Source organism: Natator depressus, chromosome 1, assembly GCF_965152275.1.
Source record: "Natator depressus isolate rNatDep1 chromosome 1, rNatDep2.hap1, whole genome shotgun sequence".
Taxonomy (NCBI): Eukaryota; Metazoa; Chordata; order Testudines; family Cheloniidae; genus Natator; species Natator depressus.
In genome coordinates this window covers 281040114-281065048 of record NC_134234.1, presented here as the reverse complement: position 1 = coordinate 281065048, position 24935 = coordinate 281040114, and the positions used below count along the sequence as shown (strand labels likewise).

General features: G+C 40.1%; 1 protein-coding gene across 2 annotated transcripts in view; it reads left to right on the top strand.

The window, feature by feature from the left end:
* The window catches only part of TRHDE (thyrotropin releasing hormone degrading enzyme), a 338491-nt gene that overhangs the window by 179705 nt on the left and 133851 nt on the right, over positions 1-24935 (top strand). For both annotated transcript variants that reach the window (XM_074942032.1, XM_074942033.1), the window contains exon 7: positions 19061-19126. In XM_074942032.1, the coding sequence (XP_074798133.1) occupies positions 19061-19126 (66 nt within the window). The remainder of the gene's footprint in view (positions 1-19060; positions 19127-24935) is intronic.

The following is a 24935-nucleotide window of genomic DNA, read 5'->3' as shown; positions in this document are numbered from 1 at the left end:
ATCATCAATCAGGCATCAGCAGTGACAAAAAAAACAAAACAAAAAAACAGCAAATACTGTAATACATCAGGGCTTTAGCCCTCGGGCTCACGGTTCAGCCATGGGGGTTTAAGGCTGCATCTGCAAGTGGGTATCAGGGCTCTGGGCGGGGGTGTGTGTGCTGGGGGCTTTTGATCCTCGTGAACACCAGGGCTCAGGACTTTAGACTGGAGGGAGTGTTGGAGCTCAGGGCTTCAGCCCCACAGCTCCGTTCCCGGCTTCAACCCCACGCGGGGTGCCAGGGCTCAGGGCTTTAGCTATGAGGGGAGCGCTGGTTTCAGCCCCAGTGTTCCCCCCCATAGCTAAAGCAAGCCCCATTGCGTCCCCTTTGCTAAGCCCCAGTGCGTCTCCCCCCACCCCCCCGAGCAGAGCCACAGGGTTGAAGGCCCAATCCCTAGCACTCCCCCCAGGTCTAAAGCCCCAAGCCCTGGTGCTCCCAGGGGGCAGAAGCCCTGAGATCACCGCCAGGAACCCTGGTGGCCCCTAAGGTCAGAAGCTCTGACGCCCTCCCCCTCCAGAGCCCTGACACCCCCCAAACTTTGCATCTGCAGTCCCAACTCCTCTGTGGCTGAAGTCTGTAACGTCTTGTTCAGCATTCCGGACAACTTTGATTCCCGAGGTGACCGTAATTCTGAGGTGCAACTATATTCAAAAAGGACAAGCAAGGTAACATGGGTAGCTGGAGGCTGGTAGTCTGATATCAGTCCCGGTCAAAATAATGGAAAAATTGATATAGGTCTTAATTAATATTGAATAAAGGATAGGAATATAATTAAGGCTACGATTTAGTCACGGATGTCATGGAAGTCATGGAATCCATGACTTCCAGTGATCTCTGTGACTTCAGCCTGTGGTGGTTGGGAGTTTCCGGGTCCTCCTCTGCCAGTGTGGGCAGGGAGCTGTGGGGTGGGGGAAGCCCTGCTCCTGGCCGCTGCCTGCAGCGGGGAACCCCGAAGCTGCCGGTGGCAGGGGAATCCCCTAGCTCCCGGCCATGGAGGGGGAACTCCCGAGCACCCAGCTGCAGGGGACGGCAGGGAAACCCCCCAGCTCCAGGCCACTCTGGGTGGTGTGGGATCCCCCAAACTCCCTTGTTCCCCCGCAACTCCAGGCCATTGTGGGGGAACCCCCGCAGCTCCTGGCCCCTGCTGGTGGCTGTAGGGGACCCCCGGAGCTGCAGGAAGCAGGGATACCCCACAGCCCCCAGGTGCTGCAGACATTTCCTTGCCCCTGCTTAGCTGCCCGCTTCAGGGGAGTGGGGACCCGCAGATCCCCATTTTGTCAGGGATATTTTTAGTAAAAGTCACAGACAGGTCATGGCTTCCATGATTTTTTCTGTTTTGCCCGTGACCTGTGGGACTTTTACTAAAAATATCCCTGACAAAATTTTAGCCTAAAATATAATTAATGACAGTTATCTTGGTTCTATGGAAAATACGTCTTATCAGACAAAACTGATTTTATTCTTTGATGAGATTACTGGTTTGGTTGATAAAGGTAACTGTAGATGTTATATGTTTAGACTTTTTTAAGGTGTTTGACTCAGTACTGCATGACATTTTGATTAAAAAATTAGTACTGTACAATACCCATGAAGCACACATTAAGTGGATTAAGAATTGGCTAATTGACAGATCTCAAAAAGCAGTAATCAATGGAGAATCATTATTGAAGGAGGGTATTTCTAGTGGTTTCCCATAGAGATTGGTACCAGGCCCAATGCTGTTGAATATTTTCATAAATGTTCTGGAAGTAAATATAAAATCACTGCTGATAAAATTTGCAGGTGCACAAAGACTGGTGGAATGGTAGCTAATTATGCAGACAGGGTATTCATACAGAGTGATCTGGATTGTTTGATAAGATGGGCCCATTCAAACAAAATGTTTTTTAATACAGCCAAGTGCAAAATTATACATCAAGAAACAAGGAATTCAGCCATAGCTCTAGAATTGGGCACTGAATTCTGGAAAGCAGTGACTTTGAAAATAGTAGACAAGCAACTCAATCTAAGTTCCCAAGGCAATTATTTAGCAAAAAGGGCTAATGCAGTCCTTAGAGCTATAAACAGGGCAGTAGTGAGTAGGAGTAGGGAGGTGATTTTACTTCTGTATATGGTATTGGTGAGACCAGTACTGAGATACTGCATACAGTTCTGATGTCCACATTTTAAAAGGAATGTAGAAAAAATTGGAGAAGTTGCAGAAAAGAGTCAAAAAATTATACAAGGGGTGGAGAAAATGCCTTAAAAAGAGACTTAAAGAGCTCAATCTGTTTAGTTTATGAAAAAGAAGACTGAGAGGTGATTACAGTGTGTAAGTACCTTCACAGGGAGAAAATATTGCATACTAAAGGGCTCTTCAATCTCGAGGAAAAAGGCATAACAAGAATCAATGACTGGAAGCTAAAGCCAGACAAATTTAAATTAGAAAAATGGCACAAAGTTTTAGCAGAGAGAGTACAGTATTTCTACAGAAAGAAAGACATAAACTGACATGAAGATCAAATGATGTTTTTACCCAGAAACAGCTTGATCATGTTGCCATTAGTAAGCACTTGAGATCACTGTTGGACGCCAGAATGTATTCGAGTGCTGATGTCAGATGTCATCACTATCTTCTTATTGGGAACAAAAATAAAAACTAAGGAAGATAATATTGCACAGGGCAGAGGGTACGTATGATACTCGAAAGTTTATTGCACCAATTTCTGTTGATGAGAGAGACAAGCTTTCAAGCTTGCCCAGAGCTTTTCTTCAGGTCAGATGCTGTGAAGAAGAGCCCTGCTTTGTGGAAGCTCGAAAGCTTTTCTCTCTCACCAAAAGAAGTTGGTCCAATAAAAGCTATTACCTCACCCACTTTGTCTCTCTCATTAGCAAGAATGGCAATTTTTTTAGAGAAGCAAGTGTGGATGCAGACAGGATTACAGTAAGGGTGAGAAGATCTAAGAAGAAAGGCTCCAACCAAAGACATGGAGGCTTGTTGAACACAGGAAAGAATTAAAGAAGACAATTCAGCAAGAACAAAACATCAGTAAAAGAGCTATTCTGCAACAAGAAGATACAGACAAAGAAAAAAGAAAAGGAGTACTTGTGGCACCTTAGAGACTAACCAATTTATTTGAGCATAAGCTTTCTGTAGCTCACAAAAGCTTATGCTCAAATAAATTGGTTAGTCTCTAAGGTGCCACAAGTACTCCTTTTCTTTTTCCGAATACAGAGTAACACGGCTGCTACTCTGAAACCAGACAAAGAAAAGGAAGTTAAAAGATCAGTCAGAAAAGATAAGAGAGAATAGATGGAAAATAAAGCAAGAGAAGCCAAGGAGAGGGAATTTTGAAAAGCTTTTTCTAATTATCCTAATTCTTGAACTGTTGTGGCATTATGAAGGCTCAAGATGGTATAATTTGAACCACCGAGGAAGGACAGAGAGCCGTTGGATGGAACATTTCCAGGATGTGCTCAGACAGCCAGAACACTGAGGGCAGGTCTACACTACAGCCGGGATCAATGCTCTGAGCTTGATCCACCGGCAGTCGATTTAGTAGGTCTAGTAAAGACCCTCAAAATTGACTGCAGATTGCTCTCCAGTCAACCCCTGTACTCTACCCCCGACAAGAAGAGTAACGTAAGTCGATGGAAAACTTTCTCCCATTGACCCCCAGGGGTGTAGACCCTGTGGTAACTCAAAGGTACATCGACTCCAGCTACCTTACTCACGTAGCTGGAGTTGCATAGTGTAGGTCGACTTACCGCAGTAGTGTAGACATAGCCTAACACGCATTAAGAGAGGTGAAGAAAGAGTGAACTTAGCTATAAACTAATTGCCTTTGAGGAAGTAAGGCCATACACCAACTGAAGAGTGGTAAAGACCAGGCTACAAGATAGATGCTGAAATGTTAAAAGCTGGAGGGGAAGTGATGCTGAATTACATGTACAGGTCGTGCGGAATGGTTTGGGAAAAGGAGATCTGTCCTAAACTTTGCTGAAGAGGTGTTATCTGCAAAATGCCTAACAAGGGGGACCAACGGATTTTTGATAACCGAAGAGGGGTGTCACTCCTACCTGGAAATGTGTTTTGGATTATCATTTTGAATAGGATGAAAACTGCGATTGATTCAGTACTCAGGGGAAAATAGGCTGGATTTCGATCCAGTAGGTCATGTTCAAAGCAGATTTTCCTCTTGAGAAGACTTACTGAGAAAGGCTTGAAACACCAGCAGCAAGGTAGTTTTTAACTTCCTAGATTTTATTAAAGCATTGATAGTGCCCGCAGAAAAACCCTCTGGAAGATCCTGTGTGGTAATGGAATTCCAGTAAAGATTGTTAACTTGATGTGATGTTAATTTGATGTGTTAATTGTATGATGTGTCAGGATAGACAGCAGAAACACAGAATGGTTTAAGGTTATTAATGGTATAAGATAACTACAAGGTTGCACTCAGTCCCCACTTTTGTTTGCACCAGATAAGCAGTGATACTCAGTTTGTACATGATATAGTCTCCTGTTTGGGGGACCATGTAATAAAATGGGATCAGAAAGTATTTGTTTCACAATGCAGTAAGGTGTGCAATTGTCAACTTGAGCTGAGAGAGAAAGTTGTATTTGATCATAGCCACCATATCAGGCTAGTTTGAGGGTAATAAATAGACGTGCTTTTCTGGCCTGTAACTGGGAATTATATTTTATTAGCCTGAATTCCCTCACAAGTCTTCCCAAGCTGAAATATGTCCATGCTCTGCTTTACTGTGATAAAATCAAAAGCTGGATCCAGAAGATTCCCTTTGTCTGCTATGGGATTTGGAAATATTTGGTTTGATTGACCTTCTGTATGAGACTGGAGTATACAAGCAGACGTGAAACCCATCACCTGCAGCCTACTAGATGGCCTGCAGCTGAAATTTTGATTGATTGTTTCCCAGGGAAAGACAGGGATAACAAATAAGAGAATCTGTTTCTTGATTAAATTACTGCAATGGTTGTTTCAGTTTGTCATCCATGGCTGAAAAAGCTTGATGGGTCTCTTTCCTGATGAGTCTTGAAAGCTCAGTCCTTGTGACAATTTCTGAGTTTAGATTAGTAGAAATTAGAGAAGGAAAAGGCCTAATATTAATATCACCTTTTCTGTTCTCCTGTAACTAAAAGGAAAAATTCCAGAGTCATCTGAAGCAGCACCAAGTGCTAATGCTGATTATTTGTTCTTGGATTCTCTGGACAGCAGGGTGGTAGAATGTTGAACACTCGGGATACCTTTCTTCTTTGAATTAAAATAATTGTAACAATCTAAAGCTTAGTTAGGTTGGTATTCCCTTAAACAGAGAATTTCTTTGCCCTTTATATCTCTTGGGAAAGTTGGAGTCATGGAGCCAGTTTTATTATTAGAAGGGATTCTCGATGCCTTTAAGAATCACTGCTTTATTCCATACTGTTCTTGAGCTCTAATGATGGCCCATCTGTGTAAATAATCTTATCAACCTCTTGTGTTTGCCCATCCTTGAAGACTTCCTTAATGAAAAAATATACTGTGCTTTTGTCCTTGTGAGAGGTATGAGAACATATAAGAGGTTTTGGTGGAGAGGCTAAATAAAACTGCTGTTATAAGTGGAGCCCCAGCAACATTTTGTCTGGACGACTAAGCAGCTTGTGTGTCATTTTGATATTCACAAGAAAAGGATACTGCTAAGTCCACCTGAAGAACATGTTTATTTATGGCTGTTTCCCACTGAATTCTGTTCACTATGACATATTCCTGAAATCCTGGAACAGAACTGACCTCTAAGACTCACATTTCACCAGAGCTCACCTTATCTGGCCATTTGAAAATGTATCCTTACCAGGAATGGTTATGTTAGTCATAAGAGGAAATGAATCTCATTTGGAATTTAAAACTTTCTTTTGCATATTGTATTTCACCTGTGTCCCATACAAGGTGTTTGTATCACATAAACAGCCTATCAGTTCTTAAAGTTAACCATGAAGGAGTACATATGTCTTTAAAAATAAATTGAACTGTGCTATAGGGTTTACAAGTGCAATAGCTTATTTTTAACATTAAAAGTGTAAACCAATGTTAGATAAACTTTTTAAAAATAACTTAGTTGCACACTTTTTCTCATTACAATCACTATATGCTTTGAATCTATACTTTTTAAAGTATGCCTTATTTTTATAAGAAATATTAACCACAGCTATCATGGAATATCAGCATCATGTCAACTAACAATTGGACACTGGTTTATAAATTAATATCCACTGGTAATTGAAATTGGTTAATATTTTTAAAATATTTAAAAACCTTTATAGGATATTTTGCTTGTCAGCCTATATTGTTAACATGATAATGGGATAAAAGAAGTTACATCTTTTACTAAAAGGTATGGGCCTAATCCAGTAATCATCATTTATGTCACAATCCCAATCCCTGAGCATCCTAAACTCTTATTGACTTCAGAGGAGTTTTGACCAAGTAACTGAGGGCTCCCAATCCAGCAAGGAAATTAAACACGTGCTTAGTTTTAAGTATGTGAACAGTCACATTGAAATAAATAGTACTATTTACAGTTAAGCATGTGCTTAAGAGCTTTAATGGATCAGGGCCTGAGTGAGGACTTCAGGACTGGGCCTTATGTTTTCATATTTTGTGCAAAAAAATTAGCTGTACTTGTATAGTGTACTTTGTGCACAGCATGGTGCAATGTTTAATTGTCTGTTAAGCTTTTACAAACTACTGATAAAATATGCAGTTGCACTTAGTAGGCAGAGTGTCTTTTTAGCAGGATATTGACAGGAGGAGAGTAACATCTGGAGAAGGTATCCTGTCTGGGCATGATACCTAAATCTGAAGTATGAATGTGCTTTTTCCAAATATATCATCAGATAGTATTCATGAAAGTTCATCTTCTGGTCATTTTTTCAGAGTTATTCTATCTTTGGCATGTCAGCATCCATTCCAGAGAAGAATTGTTCAATAGCAAACAAAGTTTCAGGAGGCAGACTTGTATTTCTTGGTTTTCTGTCAGACAGATTTCTCTGAATTTCATCAGGTAAATCATAATGCAGCTTCTTAGCCATTCTAGATCACACCTTTCTTTCTTTGAGATATTGGCTGGGCTCTCACTGACAATGCCTAAAGGGAAAGGCTCTAGGATGACATTTGTATGTTTTATTTTTCTGCTACAGAGAGGGAAGGAGGAGGACTGGGAAATTAATTAATTTGTTTTCCCATTTAAACAAAACAACTTTATCTTAAGCATAATCAAGAAAGGAAGCAATCCTATGTGGCAAATAAATGCATAGTAAGCTGTATTTTCTGTGGAAAAATTTTAGTTTGTTGCTGAAAAATATATAGTAGGTATATTGGTAGTCTACAACAGTGTTCACCTTGTGAAATCTGAAGTGGAGATTGGGGCTAGTGACCATGGTACATTCCGATTTATTCCAAAGGAACAAAACCAAAATAAAACAAAAAAGAACTTTCCAGAAGTATTTTTATGATTCCCAAGGATAATCCATCTCTGGCAGGGACGATTTAGCAGTTTGCAGAGGGGACAGAGAAATTATCTCATCATCCTCATAATTTGGTGGTAAAGTTTTAATAACAGGCTCTTAGAAGCCCTCTACAGTACATCGTTGTAACTGAGAGAGTAGACAGGACTGATTGTTTTCAGAACCACTATGGAAAGGGGTCTTTACAATTGGTGGAGCGTTCAATTTCCCAAGTGCAGAGAGGGTTAGCAATCAAATATCATGCTTCAGCATAGCCTTCCTAGTGGAGGTGGAGTGTAGGAATTGTAGAAATGCTGGACTGTCTACTGTGGAGCTTTTCTCTTTTGGGGAAAAACAAATCAGCCATTTTTGGGGTGGTGAGATTTGTTTTCCAAGAAAACTCAGGTTAGGTGCAACATCTGATTTTTGAAAGTAGTCCTACATTTTACTCAGTTGTCTGAGTGCTGACAGCAGCACTGTGAGGTCATCAGTTGATTTGCCTAAGGTCATACCAGGGGTTCACCAGAGATTAGAGCGAGGATTCTCCCAACTCTCATTTTCAGAGGCCATGTGGGTGACTGTCACTTAGATTCATTTCAATCAATACAGTACTTACAGTGCAACATAATAACTCAATTGAATTTTATATTAATTCCTATTAGCTTTAGAAAACAAACACTGCCTCCCTCTCTCTCATGCACCCGTGCGTGTGTGCGCATGCACACACCCACGCACACCCCTTGTTAGCATTTGACCAAATTTTGCAGACTACTAGTGCGGCTGTGATTTAGTCAAAACATACTTTTTAATGTTAAAATTCTGCAAAATCCATCAGCAGCTTCAAAATTTCATTTTGTTTTGTAACTTTATGGTAAGAGTTTTTATAAACATAACATTTTTATTACATATTTGACACGCTTTGTTCTGTAATTTTAATTCATGCTTTGCTCTAAGCTAAAATCCATATGGATATCCAACTGTTGGTCATCTAGTGCCAACTAAGAACAATTGTTCTGTAAAAGTGACTTGGATATTGCTTGTTGTCAAAAATAATATGTCAGTCATGGTATTTAAGGCCAGGAGGGACCACCAGATCATCTAGTCTGATCTCATGTGTGTATAATTCCACCAACACTAACCAGCACTTCCATACTAAATGCAACAACTGAAATTAGTCCACAATATTACAGCCCACAGGAGACTAGCTATGTGCCATAGTCAGAGAATAAGAGTGACCGGCATGCAGCTTGTGTGTCTCCTCATGTTGTAAATGGATTTTAGGTCATAGAATGATCAAAAGTTTTGAAAAATAAGTAGTGATTTAGGAATTTAGGAACTTCTTTAAGTTCACATATTCAAAACCACATTTGATTTTGGATACTTCAGGCTTCTCTTTGGTAGAATTGTTCTAAAAAGTTCATGTTTAAACAACCAACAAACGTGATCAGCTCTTATAGAAACACTTTTTTAGTTACATCCTTTTTACTATATGTGAAGTTTTATAAGCACTTTTCATATAGAACAGTTTGTATGGGAAAGTGTTATTTCAACCATTTCTTAAAAGGTATGGGCCCAGTTTTGAAGTTCTTACTGATTTTTATTTAATCTTTACTCAGACAAAGCTTCCCCTGTGTCTAGTCCTGACTCTGGTATTGAGCAAGCACTGTCCGGTCAGAGACCCACAACCCATGCCAGGCTGTGCAGAGGCTTAATATTAGCTGAAACCTTAGTGGTAAGGCTTTTTTGAGGGCGTAGCATTGATTTCTGGTGAACACTCCCTTCCCCTTCCCCTGGAAGCAGAATTCATGACTATACTTCCTTGCTCCCACAGTTTATGACTTTGGGGGTATGGGGTGTGATATCATGCTGATGTTGCCTCCCTTGACATCCCAGTGCAGGGAGGGGTTCTTTCCAGCCAGTGGCCAGAGAAACAGTGACAGAGAATTAGCCTGCAGTCCAGGTCAACAGCTCCAAAATGGTATCCCTCAGCCAGGGCATTTAGTGGCCAAGCAAGTCACAGCACAGACATTTACCACTTCTCCTGCTCGCTAGATATTTGGTTGGCAGGCAATTGTAAGTACTCTATCACCAGCTTCCTACTGCAGCCTGTTCTTTAAGGGTCCCTGCAGCACCAGGGCTACAGAGGCCTGCATTATCCCTGGAGGGTGGTGGCATACATGGAGGTTAGGACCTACAGAAGCACAATCGAGGGAGGAGGCAACTCATTTGTGTCAGCTCTACTCTTTCTTTAGCTGCTTCATTGAACAAATCTAATCTCTCCTTTCTGTGCCAACCTCTCCATCCACAGGTTTGGTCATGTCAGCAGTCAGTTCCCCTTCATCAGAATAAGAGACCATTAACTTAAATGAAAGCTTTGCCTGAGTGAAAACTCAGAAGGGGCTTCAATGTGACTATGTATATTATACATAGCATATGCATTCTTATTAACCAGTTACAATACAGACCTACATTAGAAACAAAGCCCTGGGAAAGAAAATCACATATATTTGTGTTGTCCAACAGTGACATCTTTGACAATTTGTCAGCAGCCACCATGCAACCTGTCAGTCAGGCCTGTAACCGGTGGGTCATTGGCTATTCTCTCTCCCTCAACCAGTACTTTCAAGTTGTGCCTACATCTTGCCACCTCGTCCTGCATAATGTTTCTAAGATTTGACCTTTTTCATCTAAAACATAGTCCAAACCTTTATAATCTCCTATCTTAATTACCACAATTTCCTCTCGTTCTGTGGCCTCCCTGAGGCTCACATAGTCACCATTCTCTGGCTTCCTCTCACACTCCAGTTGGTTCAAAAAGCTGCAACTAAGATCATCTTCCTGGTCCGTTCCTTAGTTCTGACAGATATCACTTCTGTCTTTCAATCCCTCCACTATGCTCTCTTTTCCCACCACATCTAGTTCAAACTTCTTTTCCTTACCTCCAAGGCCCGTCACAGGTTTCCTTCCTTTCCTGTCTGCTCTTGTCTCTTACCATGGTGCTCCACTTCATCAATGGTACTAGCCTTGTCTACCCTCTTGTCTGCGTCTCCTCCAGCCATTCTCCTCCTCTTTCTTCCAAGCTGCCCCTTTATGCATGGATCACCCTCCTCAAAGTAATAGATAAGACCACCATCATCTCCTCCTCCAAATCCCTGCTCAAGACTTTCTTCAATGAAACGTACAGGTCATTAGCCAGTTCATTAAGGGTGATTTGAGAAAAGAGGTGCTGGGGTGTATTTAATGTGCAATGATTTTATTTTTGTAATAGTCATATAAATATACAAAATGTTAATTAAATATATATTTCGATTCCTTCCTCCCCACCCTCATTGCTTCTTGCGTTAAATCAGGAGCTTTTTTTGCAAAGAACTGTGTCTTCCTATGTGTTTGTACATATAGCGTCCCTATCTGGATTTATTTGGGCATAAACTTTCGTGGGTAAAAAACCCACAAAAGCTTATGCCCAAATAAATCTGTTCGTCTTTAAGGTGCCACTGGACTCTTCGTTGTTTTTGTGGATACAGACTAACACGGCTACGCTCTGATACATATCTGGATTGAGGACTTTGACCATTACCATGGTAGAAATGATGATGAAGTGTCAGCGTGATAGACTCTAAAGGAACTTTGGTTGGAAGGACATGTTGAATTCCAAGGGTGGTGATTTAAAGAGGAATAAAATTAGGGGGATTCCCATTGTACTTGAAAAATGTATTTAAAATATTCTATATTAATAAAGTTTAATTTCGTACTGACTTAGTATTGTACAACAGTACAACATTAAATAAATCTCATTTCAATATTTTTTTGTAAAATGAGAGAAGAAGGAGAAAAATGAGTGGTGGACAAAAGAGAGAACAAAGACAGACAGAACTGTAATGAAAGAGATATGTGAGAAAATTTCTATATCTTTCTCTAGATACTCTCTCTTCACTGAAGTTCACAGGCTTCTTTTCTTCATTGAACCTCACATATAAAAGAAGCTGAAATTAATAGTTAGCGACACCATTGTGCAGTGTAATAATTTCTTCTTTATGTTTGTTGTTATACATATGGAGGCTGTGCAGAGGATTGGTTTGTTTATTTAGAATTTGATTTATGTAATATTTTCATATTGTGCTTACTGTATTTCATGATTGTTAGTGCACCATGGAACACACATACTGCTACACAGTGAGTATTGCTGTGTTCCCCAAACATTTGAAACCTGAGCCCCCTAAAAATCATCTTAATTTATATATCTTTCTTCCCATGCCTTAGTCAATTCCACCCCTCACACTCAAACTTTAGGAAACTGTACAATACTTCTCTCCTTTATATGTATATAACTTGGGCATGTGTGTTATGCATATACACACAAATGTGTTTGTGTGTGTATTCAGGCAAAACAGTTAATTTAGAACCCATGAAACAATTGTGAATATTGTCAATAACATTTCAGGGTTTTTTTTCCCAAGTTTAACTACTTGTTACTACCTCAAGTTCAATTGCAAAATATAATTATGCATGAATGCATACATATACTCCTCTATGGCTCTTCTATGAGGAGATTTACTTTTGTCAGTCTCTAAAGAATGGTGTCCGAACCCTGAGTAGGGCATGCCAGCTCCTTAAATTTGGGAAGTAAGTGAGAGTCCCACAGTCTCCTTCAAATTCCCCTTGAGTCTTTGCAACTTCAACTGCAGTTAGCATAGCCTGCAGCATATTCTAGTTGTCTTCTCCAGTTGGGTGAGGGAGCCCACATGCTAAATCCAACAAAACTTACAAAGTCTCTGGGGAAAAACTCAGGGAACTTTTCATGCCTCCTGGCCAGTCTTTTGTGCTCTCTTTCCCAATTGCGTCACATTTTGGAAAACGCTACAGTTTTGAATGCTATGGAAGAGTCAGATATAGCAACAGCTTGTGGTATCTACTGTATGTTGGAGCATTTTGCTATCCTAGACACTTTTAGTGCTGAACTATTTTTTTGGTTCATAACTTTGTAATACTGACTGAGATTACAGTGGAACTGAATTTCTTTACATATGGCATGTTGCTCTTACCTTCCAGGTTCTGCAAAATTCTTTCTCCATATGCACCTGTATCACTCATCTTACTGTCCTCTTCACTGTACCAGGGATGTCATGTTCCACATTTCATTTGTCCACTTCTCCATGTTATTTCTCTAAGCCTTTCTCCCCCCACTACCTGCCATGCAGGTTATGCCATTCCTCAGCTGGCTGGCAAGCCCATTACCCTCTCTGTCAGAGCTCTCCTGAAACCCCATCTTTCTTGCGATTCACACAAGAAGATATAACAGACTAGTTGGTAAGGTAACACGATTGTCTGTGATATGATAATGATATATATACATAAACACACACAAACCCTAACAAAGGCTCTGATCCTCCAGTGTGTTACAACAGTGTCACATTGTAACTGCAGAAAAATCCATGTTGTTATTTACTGGCAGAAAACTGTTGTAATGCAGAATCAGTCCCTATGTAGACATAATGTGTGTGTGTGTATGTGTTTGTGTAAACAATATGGTGAGAGTGTGTATTATAGAGGTGCTGGTTGTGAATTGAGTTCCATTTTGTACCTAAAGTAGTTCTGTTTTGTGCTTTGTTTTGTATGAAAAAATACGAACAGTGTATTCTCCACAAAATTCCAGCACTTACTCTTTGATATGCAAGTAAATTTGCAAGTAAATCCATTAATTAGTTTATGAATTAAAATTAATTAAAATCTGGGTTATTTAAGAAGTTAAGGGAATTAAATTAACAACCTTAACTCTGCCCTGCAGTGATGCTAGGTAGAGACAAGTTATCATAAATCTCTATAGTGATTTTAAAAATCAGTTTAATATAATCTGGGACCACAAACACTTAAAAAACAATGGGATTATTTCATGATGTCAGTACAAGGCAAAATAAGGTCGCTTGAGTGTCTTAACTATGCATTTCTTACTTTAATGTGTTTGGATTTCTGTTTAGTGTAACCTTAACCCTGAATTTTCTGGGTTTATAATGCTTAGTTTTGAAAAAAATACAACATTCATGTATTTTTTTTACTCTTAAATTAATGATACATGCTCTCAACATTAACTCCATCTAAAAATTTTTTTTTGTCTGCTAACATATATGCACAGAGCCTGAGCTGGTATAAGCTGGCATTGCTCTGACCGCCGTGGAGTTGATGGAGTTCTGGTGATTTACTCTAGCTGAGAATCTGGCTTATTATATAAAGCCATTGTGCCTTTAAAACTTGTATTATCAGCATGTGGCCCATCACTACTGGCAATGACATGAAAGAGTTGGCCAAGATGGACACTTAAACCTACTACCAAAAAACAGTTTCCAGCTCCTTCCATCTATATCACACAAAGGCCAACGAACAGCTTACCTTCCTGAATAGTTACAGCCTGGACCATGATCCAAAGCCTGTGTATCTAAGTGTCACATTGGACTGGGCCTTCACTTTCAAGGAACACCTTACCAAGACTTCCCTTAAAATAAAGACAAGAAACAACATGATCAAGAAACTTGCTGAATCTACCTGGGAAGCCAGTGTGCAGATACTAAGAAATTCTGGGCTTGCCTTGTACTATTTTGTCACAGAGTATTGCTCCCTGGTGTGGCTCAGCTGTTTTCAGAGAGTACAAGTAGACACTTAACTGAATGAAACCATGTTTATATAATAACAGGTACCACGAGGGAGATCAATCTGGGCTGGCTATTGGTCCTGTCCAATATCGTCCCTCCTGACATCAGGCAGCAAGTTGCCTTACAGAATTTGCTCCTGAAGTTGCAAAATGTGCCACCTCTATCCTTTTTTAAAGACGTGTTTAATCCACCTAGTCCATTTTAGCTCAAAGTACCTATTTGGACAATTCCCTAAGAGATTTTTTTGTTATCTTCAAGTGGCATTCTCGGTGGCAAGAACAAAGCTTCAAATATAGCCAATGACTATCTTGTGACAGATCCAACAGTTCAGTCCCCTGGTTTTGACCTTCCATGCCATCTTTGGGTAATGCTCAATCACTGGAGATATGGAGTGATTAGATGTTCCACTAATGACTGAAAGTGGAGTCTTTGTTACTTTTCCTTTTGCCACTGTGGCCAGTTAGAAGATGTAGGCCATGTACTTTCAGGCTGAATCTATCAGCAAGGGCTTGCTGGTTCCCTTATGGACTTGCATAATGCCCTTTCTTCAGCTACTGAATGGTTAAGATACTTAGGCGAACACATTTGGTTTGACTGTCCATGTAGAAGCAATCACAACATATATATCACCTGGTCACCTTACTAAAGATTGTTCTTCCTTTTACCTTCCATCCATCTATCTGTCAGTTTTGTCTTATTTAGAGTTTAATCTCTCTGGGGCAAGGTAGTATATCTTTGTTTGTATTTGGAAAGTGCCTACCAAGCACACTGAGTGAAGAAGATTTCATTCAACCAGGATAAGTGTTTTCTTTCCTTATTTAACTTGAGTCAAGTTATATACTGTCTAGAGAATAGATACATTTTTATGAATAGAAAGGATTTTTTTCCCACTCGACCTGTTAAACCGATTCGTTTTACAGCTTGACAAGGAACCAAGTCATCCACTGCCTGGAGTAAAGCACTTAAATAATCAATAAATGGCCATTTTGCCCTGCAAAGAGAGTCGAGTTTACCTCTCTAGACTCCATATGTCATTCCTCAAATGGGCAAAGGTTGGCAGAGCTGCAGCAGTGGCATACTCAGCTCTGGGAGTGATATGGTGGAGCACAGTGCCTGTGAGTCTGTCAGGTCATTCAAAGGGTAATGCTGGCAGGTTCCAAAGAGATTCCTGTCCAGTAGCACTGATTCAATCATCTGTGTCTGTGATTTATGGACTTGCAGGGAGGTCTAGATCTGGATTACAGGAGTCTGCAGAAGGTACAAAACTGTGTAGATCTACTGTCCAGTTCATTGCTTGCTGGAAGTAGGGGAACTGAAAATTATACACTCAGTGACACTATGCTGTTGAGATAACTAGAGGGTCTGCACATTTTTTTGCTCCTGTGGGCATTGAGCATTGCACAAACCAGGGGCTCCTTTCATCCCTCCATTCCCCCACCCCAAAAGCTTCCTATGTGCCACTCTCCCATAACCCCTCTAATTCAGAGACTCTTTGCAACCCCTCTCCCCCGTGCCAGGGGTTCTGTGTGTGTCCTCAATTCCTTTTCTGCTACATGCCATGTCCCTCTCCCCCTATACCATTGGTCCCCATTCTCCTCCCCCATGCCAGGGGTTCAGTGTGTCCCCTCATTTCTCCCTTCCCCCCATGGCTCCATTCTCACTTCCCCATCATGCCAAGGGCTCTGTGTATCCTCCATTTCCCTCTCTCCTCATAGCATTATTCCTCATTCTCCCCTCCATGCCAGGGTCCCTGGTGCCCCCACTTTGCTGCCGTGCCTCTCATTCTTCCTTTCCCACCATAACAGGGTCCCCCATTTTCCCCCTGCTCTGGGGGTTCTCTGTGTACCCCCTTCTCTCCCCCCCTCATATCCTCCCTTCCCCCACAATTAGGTTTAGAGTCAGAGTGGAGATTGGCTGAGTTACCTGTGGTATCACAATGGTCTAGGACTCTAGGTGTGGCATAGATACATGACTTCTTGTAGCTGAACACCACACGGGTGTAATTCATAAAACGAAAATCGCTGAGAACTTAAAAATTGGATGGCAACAGACTGTAAATCTCAGTGACGATGGAACCTGGTGATATTCTGAACAAAAAGAGCTCTCAACCATGCCTGTAGCTTTTCCCATTGCTTCTCACTGACTCTGCAGATGCAATAGGCTTCAGAGTGACACACAGAGAGTGTGACAATCCTGGAATCTTATATAGAGTAGGGGAAGGACATGTAACAAGAGGAAGCATGGCCTTGTGGTTAAGGGGCTGGATGAAGATCAGGGATCCATTCCTGGCTCTCCTACCGATTCTCTGTGTGACCTCGTCTGAGTTACTTATTCTTTTGGTGGATCAGTTGCCATCTGTAAAATGGGGATAATAATGCTTCCTTCCTCCCACCCTCTTGTCTTGTCTGTTTAGAGTGTAAACTCTTTAGGGCTGGAACTGTCTCTCTATTGTGTGTTTGTGGGCCCCTACCTGAGGTTGGGCACTATAGTGGGCCCCTACCTGAGTGGGCCCCTACCTGAGGTTGGGCACTATAATAAAACAAATAATAATAATAATAATTAATAAGAAATGTAAGCTAATACAACTGTTGGTTTTTAATTCATTGACCATCCACCACTTCTTAGAAACAATTTCAGGTATCTCTTATATTCATTTCTACTTTTTCTTCCTTCAGTTACTTAATCAACTCATTCTTTTTAATTCTCACAATCTGTATTTTTGAAATCATTGATATATACTCACCCTGGTTGTGGTGGATTCTTGAAAGTCTTTAAATCAAGGTTTTCTAAAAGCTGTGGAAGCTGTGGGCTTGAGGCTGAAATTACTGGGTGCGGGTTCTATGGCCTGTATTAAGCAGGAGGTCAGACTAGATGCACAACTCTGCACATCCATGAATCGATGATTTTTTTTTCTTTTTGAGCGAGAACTAGTCCAACTTCCTGAACCTTCCTTTGTAACCTTGTTTGATGAAATCTAATATCATTTTTGAACTACCTTCTGGTGCACTCTCTCCAAGTCAAGAGTATTCTCCCTGTACAATGATCAGCACTATATACAGTATTTTGAGTTGCAGGGTTGGGAGGCTGAAGGTTCTCCTGAAATTGAACAGCAAAATGGGATACTATAGCCAAATCAATCAGATAATAAATGCAAAGGTGTTTCTGCTGGAAACAAGGCATCAGTGAAGAGGAAGAATATGCAGTAATTGTGGTCTAGTCTTCTAGGTCTGCAAAAAGGAGGTTTGAAATCCTTGTGGCGTTCGTTTGGATTTTTCTGGAATACTGTGCACAGTTATGGTCTCCTATGTTTAAGAAAGATGAATTCAAATTGGAACAGGTGCAGAGAAGGGCTACTAGGATGATCAGAGGAATGGAAAACCTACCTTATGAGAGGATACTCAAGGTGTTTGGCTTGTTTAGCCTAACCAAAAGAAGGCTGAGGGGAGATATGATTGCTCTATATACATCAGAAGGATAACTATTGAGGAGGGAGAGGAATTATTTAAGTTAAGCGCCAATGTTGACACAAGAACAAATGGATATAAACTGGGCATCAACAACTTTAGGCTTAAAATTAGACAAAGGTTTCTAATCACTGGAGTAGTGAAGTTCTGGAACAGCCTCCCAATGGGAGCAGTGGGGGCAAAAAACCTAACTAGCTTCAAGCCTGACTTCAATAAGTTTATGGAGGGGATGGTATGATGAGACTGCCTGCAATGGCATGTGGTCCATCTGCAACTGCTAGTAGCAAAAATCCGCAATGGGCAGCGATGGGGAGGGCTCTGAGTTACTACAGAAAATTGTTTCCCAAGTGTCTGTCTGGTGAGTCTTGCTGACATGCTCAGGGTTCAACTGGTTGCCATAGTTGGGATCAGGAAGGAATTTTCCTCCAGGTCAGATTGGCAGAGACCTTAGGAGTTTTTCACCTTCCTTTGCAGCATGAGGCCTGGGTCACTTGCTGGCTTAAACTAGAGTAAATAATGGGTTCTCTGTAACTTTCGAAGTGTTTAAATCATGATTTGAGGACTTTAATAAGTCAGCCAAAGGTTACAGTTCTATTAGAGGAGGGGGTGGATAAAGTTATGTGGCCTACAATGTGCAGAAGGTCAGACTAGATAATCATAGAATCATAGAATATCAGGGTTGGAAGGGACCTCAGGAGGTCATCTAGTCCAACCCCCTGCTCAAAGCAGGACCAATCTCCAACTAAATCATCCCAGCCGAGGCTTTGTCAAGCCTGACCTTAAAAACCTCTCAGGAAGGAGATTCCACCACCTTCCTAGGTAACCCATTCCAGTGCTTCACCACCCTCCTAGTGAAAACGTTTTTCCTAATATCCAACCTAAATCTCCCCCACTGAAACGTGAGACCGTTACTCCTTGACAATGGTCCCTTCTGGCCTTAAAGTCTATGAGGCTGTGAGACTTCACATGATTGCATGGGTGTAATGGACAGCAGAATGTACATTTGCATGTCTATACTTGAGATGTGTAAGTAGATACTGCTCCAGCTGCAGAAATGATGTGCTTTATACTATTCGGCCTCGTTTGCTATATGCATATGGGTAATTAATAGTAACAATCCCCTTCCAAATCATGTTTTCCTCTGTCTGGCAGTTGCATGATCTTCCCTCTCCTTCCTTCCTTCCTTCCTTCCAACCAGCAGGTGTGTAATATTAATGTGTGTGTGTGTGGTGGGTGTGTTGGGAAATTTTTAAGATTCTATTGATCACGTACTTGGTAACACTTTTCTTGCACATTTAAACATAATTATTAAAGAAAGATTTTTTTAAAAAATAGGATAATAATAGATGAAATTGCATATTTCATATTAATTTATATCACTGATTTGGAAGAAGCAGCCCAATAACTTCCTGTTCTCTGTTATCTCCCACAGGGTGCAGCTTTAATTCGAATGTTGGCTAGTTTTATGGGTCACTCCGTATTTCAGATGGGCTTACAAGTAAGTAGGAAGCATTCTGTCTTTTTTATGTGTATTTGTAACCTGTGGCTGTTTTTTGTTTGTTTGTTTAAGCAAGTATTTCTCTTTTTAAAGTTCTGAACAGTTGTGACATCATCATGTCCCTGAAACTAAATTTGATGGGAAACATTAGTTTGTATAACATCAGAGCCATCACTCCAGCAAATGAAAGAATTCTCAGTGTGTCAAGTGCCACACAGTTTCACTTTCATTTGGTGTATATCACCAAGTGGAAATCATTTTCAGATATGTAAGAACTTGATTATCCATCACTGAAAGAGCTTGCTGAGTCAAAAGCCACTTTGCTTCAATTACGTTTAAATTTTAATATAAAATAAAAATGAACTATGTCAATCTCACTAGAAAATATGTGGCTGCAAAGCTAATCATATTTTTCAGATAAATACTTCCCCCCACCCCATCAAAACCCTGGAGTTTTACTTTTACCTTTGATGAACATGGAGTGCTCTTTGCCTTAATTATATTTTGAAAACTCCCTCTGCCTTTTAAAAAAGGTTTAAAGAAATAACACTTCTGTTCAAAGAGAGAAAGAAATTCACTGTGCTGATTACCAAAGATGAACTTTTTCAGCAGTAATTCAGGGTAAATGTATATTTTGTAAACCATTTTAAAACAAACCAAAACATAAAAAAATGCAACTCCCTTTATTTCTGTTTAAGTAATAAGAAATCTGTTTAAGTAAATCATGTTACAGGCAACTGTGATTGATGAATTATGTATGATGCAGTCTGCTACTTAGAAATGTCCTTTAAAGTAAATTGATGTTCACCTGAAATACAATTATGCTAAGATGGAAAGAGCAATCAATCTTATCTGTTCTTAGCAGGCTTTTCATTTTGAAATTTAAATAAACTACATATGGGACCAGGTCATATTTTAACACAGTAATTCTACCTCTAACCAAAATGGATTGAAAGATAAAATATAAAACAAAAGTTAAATAAATACACTGATAATGTCATATAAATGTGTATTTAATGTGATAGACAATGAAAAGAATCCCAGTGAGGAAATATCGCTTTTCTCGAATGTTTTCAGGACTTTGATCAATCAAGCTTTGGAAGGTAACTGAGTCACCGGAGCCAGAAGGCTCTTTTCAGGTCACTGGCCTTATCTTCTACCCCAGACAATAGGCCTTCATCTGGAAGGCTTTGTAGGCACAGACTTGTGCACATAAAGGGTGAAATCCTCACCCTATTAAAGTCACTGGAACTACTGCCATTGTCCCAAAGGAGTCAGGAATTTACCCAGAAATTTTTCTCTGTTAATATAGAAATTTAAAATGCTAGACTCTTGACATTTAAAATTTGTAATTGAAAATATTCCCCATTGAAACCTGCCCACGTTTTCTCCACTCAAACTTCTTCAGAACAAAAGTTTTAAACCCTGGAGATGCATTGTCAAAAAATGTTACCTTGGCATCCATGATGGAGAACAATGTAGTAATGATGAAGAATGTAAAAAGGTTTAGTATCTCAACAGTCCATGCAACATAAATCAAATTGATTAGCCCTTTACTGTGCATATAATGCCATTGAAATCAAGGTATTACTCAGTGTTTGTATGGGTAGCAGAATTATACCTTAAGTAAAGAACAGATAAAAGAAGAACAATGGTAACAAGCACTGGGGTAAGGAGAGGGAAGGGCCAGAGTTACCAGCAACAAAATCAAGCAGTAGTAGGCTAGCTCCTTTCTTTTCTCCTTATCCCTTTTTTTTCCTTATCGTAATTGCATACCATCACCAGGTATGTGTTTTCTTTCTCATAATACTTCAACAAAAATCCTTTACTTATCAAAAAAGCAATTTTGCTAAAATGAATTAGAAAAAAAGATGATAAAGACAAAAGAATGGGCCTTTTTGTTAGATACATATGAACAATGAATGTACACTAAAGCAACTGCCATAGCATAGAGATCTATATGACCCTGCTATCCAGCAAACCATTTGTGAGGGATAGAAAGCAGGCAGAATTACAGTATGAAGTAATAATTTTCACAGCATACATTGGTTTGTTTGAACCTATCACGAGTAACTGGCCTGTTTCTTCAGATATGCTTATGAAAGGCCATTGGATTATAATGTTGGATCTCCGTGATGAAACTGTCATCAAGAAACAATAGAATGAAAGTATATTATTCTGTAAAGCTTCAAAAGATGTTCACTGTTTTTAATTTTGTGAGATTTTCAAACACATTTTTATAATAGAGACTTAATTTTGTCAACTTCTCAATATTTTCATATTAAAGCACCCGATATGCAAAAACCCCACAAAGATATTTATATTGGATGTGATGAATAACTGAGATTAAAAACTGTAATGCCCACATATGTGAACTTGTGGGGTGCTAGAAAAATAAAGCTGTTATTTAAGTGCCTAACATCATTTAATAAAACCACTTTCTTCCCTAGTGGAGTTTTCTGTCTCCTTGGAAGTCCTGAGAATCCCGTTATTTTCCCCACACTTCTTAAAGACCCCCACGTTTGAGCTTTCACCGGATAAGAATTATCCATAAAGCAATGCCGCTCCTAAATACTTAGAGGGGTCACTTTTCAGTGAGATGAGGCATAACCTGATGCTGAATGTCCTTTCATGCCGGCAAGGTTGTTGTGCTCTAGCGTCAGTGTGAGTTGAGGCTATGCATGGGCACTGAATGGTAGCAACCCTCATTCATAAGTGGTGATACTTTTTTCTGTCTTATTATGAATACAGACAATGGAGAAGCTTGGACAGCATCACTCTCTCTGATAATGTTTCTGAATTGCGTAAGCTTGTGGAGTTGGCTTTGTTGAGTTAGTCTCAGCATTCAGTCACCAGACAGTAACTTGTAATATAGGTTTAGATTTTGGGTGGGATTTTATCTGTAAATGTTGTTTCGTATGTGAGTACTTGGAATGAATGTGTTGTTCATACGATTTTGTATCAGTGAATTTCATTTATTGGAAAGGTTTATTGCTACAAGCCTAGAACACCTTTCTGTGTTATCAGTGACTTCTCAAGTTAAATGTGGATAGTAAACACAGTTCTTCGGAGGTCTAGTGTTCTGTTCAGACAGCATCCACTGGCATCTCAAGCTCCTTTATGAGGCCCTCGTGTGCTAGTTCATTCATATTTATCTTATACTTCGTTTGATTATTTCTATTTCTTATCCCAATGTGTATTGATATATGTTTGTCAACACTACATTTGATTTGCCATGTGGCAGCTCATTGATCATACAAATCTGTATCCTTTTGAACTTCACTTGCTGCTGTGTTTGTGTTCATCACTCACTCTGATTGAGTGCATCATCAGCAGTTTGAGTTAGTTTACTGTAGGAACCTCAGGCTCTGTGATAAATTAACATCTTATGTACATTAAATTGTACACAGTATATCTGAGAGAAGACCTTTTGTAGAGTCCCTTGGATAGACAGATAATGACTTGGTGCTGAGTGGTTACTATATTGAAACTGATAGGCCAACCTTTTAGAAGAGCAGTCTGGGGAAATGTGGAATATATGCTATTTTTCACTACCATAAAAGTTGCCATTTGGACCGAACTCGTTTCATCTGTACTATTTATTCACAGCTCTTTAAACAATTCTCCATTCCTGTGTCCCACGCTGGATTCTTGTGGCTCTTAAATTATGCAACAGTCTGGCTTGTGGAACTCTGTCAAAGACTACCTAAATTTCAAATAAATCATTACACTGTACACTAAAAAGAAAAGGAGTACTTGTGGCACCTTAGAGACTAACAAATTTATTAGAGTATAAGCTTTCGTGAGCTACAGCTCACTTCATCAGATTCATACAGTGGAAAATATAGTGGGGAGATTTTATATACACAGAGAACATGAAACAACGGGTGTTACCATACAGACTGTAACAACAGTGATCAGGAAAGGTGAGCTATTACCAGCAGGAGAGCGGGGGGGGGGAGGGAACCTTTTGTAGTGATGGTCAAGGTGAGCCATTTTCATCACTTTACAAGAACAGTAGGAGGGGAAATAGTTTTACTTTGTGTAATGACACATCCACTCCCATTCTTTTTTCAAGCCTAAGTTAATTGTATCCAGTTTGCAAATTAATTCCAATTCATCAGTCTCTTGTTGGAGTCTGTTTTTGAAGTTTTTTTTGTTGAAGAATTGCCAATTTTAGGTCTGTAATCAAGTGACCAGAGAGATTGAAGTGTTCTCTGACTGGTTTTTGAATGTTATAATTCTTGACGTCTCATTTGTGTCCATTTATTCTTTTACGTAGAGACTGTCCAGTTTGACCAATGTACATGGCAGAGGGGCATTGCTGGCACATGATGGCATATATCACATTGGTAGATGCGCAGGTGAACGAGCCTCTGATAGTGTGGCTGATGTGATTAGGCCCTATGCTGATGTCCCCTGAATAGATATGTGGACAAGGTTGGCAACGGGCTTTGTTGCAAGGATAGATTCCTGGGTTAGTGGTTCTGTTTTGTGGTGTGTGGTTGCTGGTGAGTATTTGCTTCAGGTTGGGGGGCTGTCTGTAAGCAAGGACTGGCCTGTCTCTCTGTGAGAGTGATGGGTTGTCCTTCAGGATAGGTTGTAGATCCTTGATAATGCGTTGGAGAGGTTTTAGTTGGGGGCTGAAGGTGATGGCTAGTGGCGTTCTGTTATTTTCTTTGTTGGGCCTGTCCTGTAGTAGGTAACTTCTGGGTACTCTTCTGGCTCTGTCAATCTGTTTCTTCACTTCAGCAGGTGGGTATTGTAGTTGTAAGAATGCTTGATAGAGATCTTGTAGATGTTTGTCTCTGTCTGAGGAGTTGGAGCAAATGAGTTTGTATCGTAGAGCTTGGCTGTAGACAATGGATCGTGTGGTGTGGTCTGGATGAAAGCTGGAGGCATGTAGGTAAGTACAGCGGTCAGTAGGTTTCTGGTATAGGGTGGTACATTGGCCAAACTGGACAGTCTTTATGTAAAAGAATAAATGGACACAAATCAGACGTCAAGAATTATAACATTCAAAAACCAGTCAGAGAACACTTCAATCTCTCTGGTCACTTGATTACAGACCTAAAATTGGCAATTCTTCAACAAAAAAACTTCAGAAACAGACTCCAACGAGAGACTGCTGAATTGGAATTAATTTGCAAACTGGATACAATTAACTTAGGCTTGAATAAAGAATGGGAGTGGATATGTCATTACACAAAGTAAAACTATTTCCCCTCCTACTGTTCTTGTAAAGTGATGAAAATGGCTCACCTTGATCATCACTACAAAAGGTTTCTCCCCACCCCCCCGCTCTCCTGCTGGTAGTAGCTCACCTTTCCTGATCACTGTTGTTACAGTCTGTATGGTAACACCCATTGTTTCATGTTCTCTGTGTATATAAAATCTCCCCACTATATTTTCCACTGTATGCATCCGATGAAGTGAGCTGTAGCTCATGAAAGCTTATGCTCTAATAAATTTGTTAGTCTCTAAGGTGCCACAAGTACTCCTTTTCGTTTTACAGATACAGACTAACACGGCTGCTACTCTGGAACACTGTACACTATTATCTGACTTGTTTATAACCTCCATCCAAGAGCCTAGAAACAGTAAAATCACCTTTCCTTATCCATGTGTTCTACACTTTCATCTATTTATGACATACTGTATTACACATGTCAATATACCTAGTTTACCTTATTTATTTATCTATTATCTATTTATTCTTAATGCAGGTTGACTATTAACTAGTGTGACAAAGTTCCTCCTCTACCTTGGTGGGTCTTGCGCTTATTGGCGGATTTGCTCACCTTGGAGC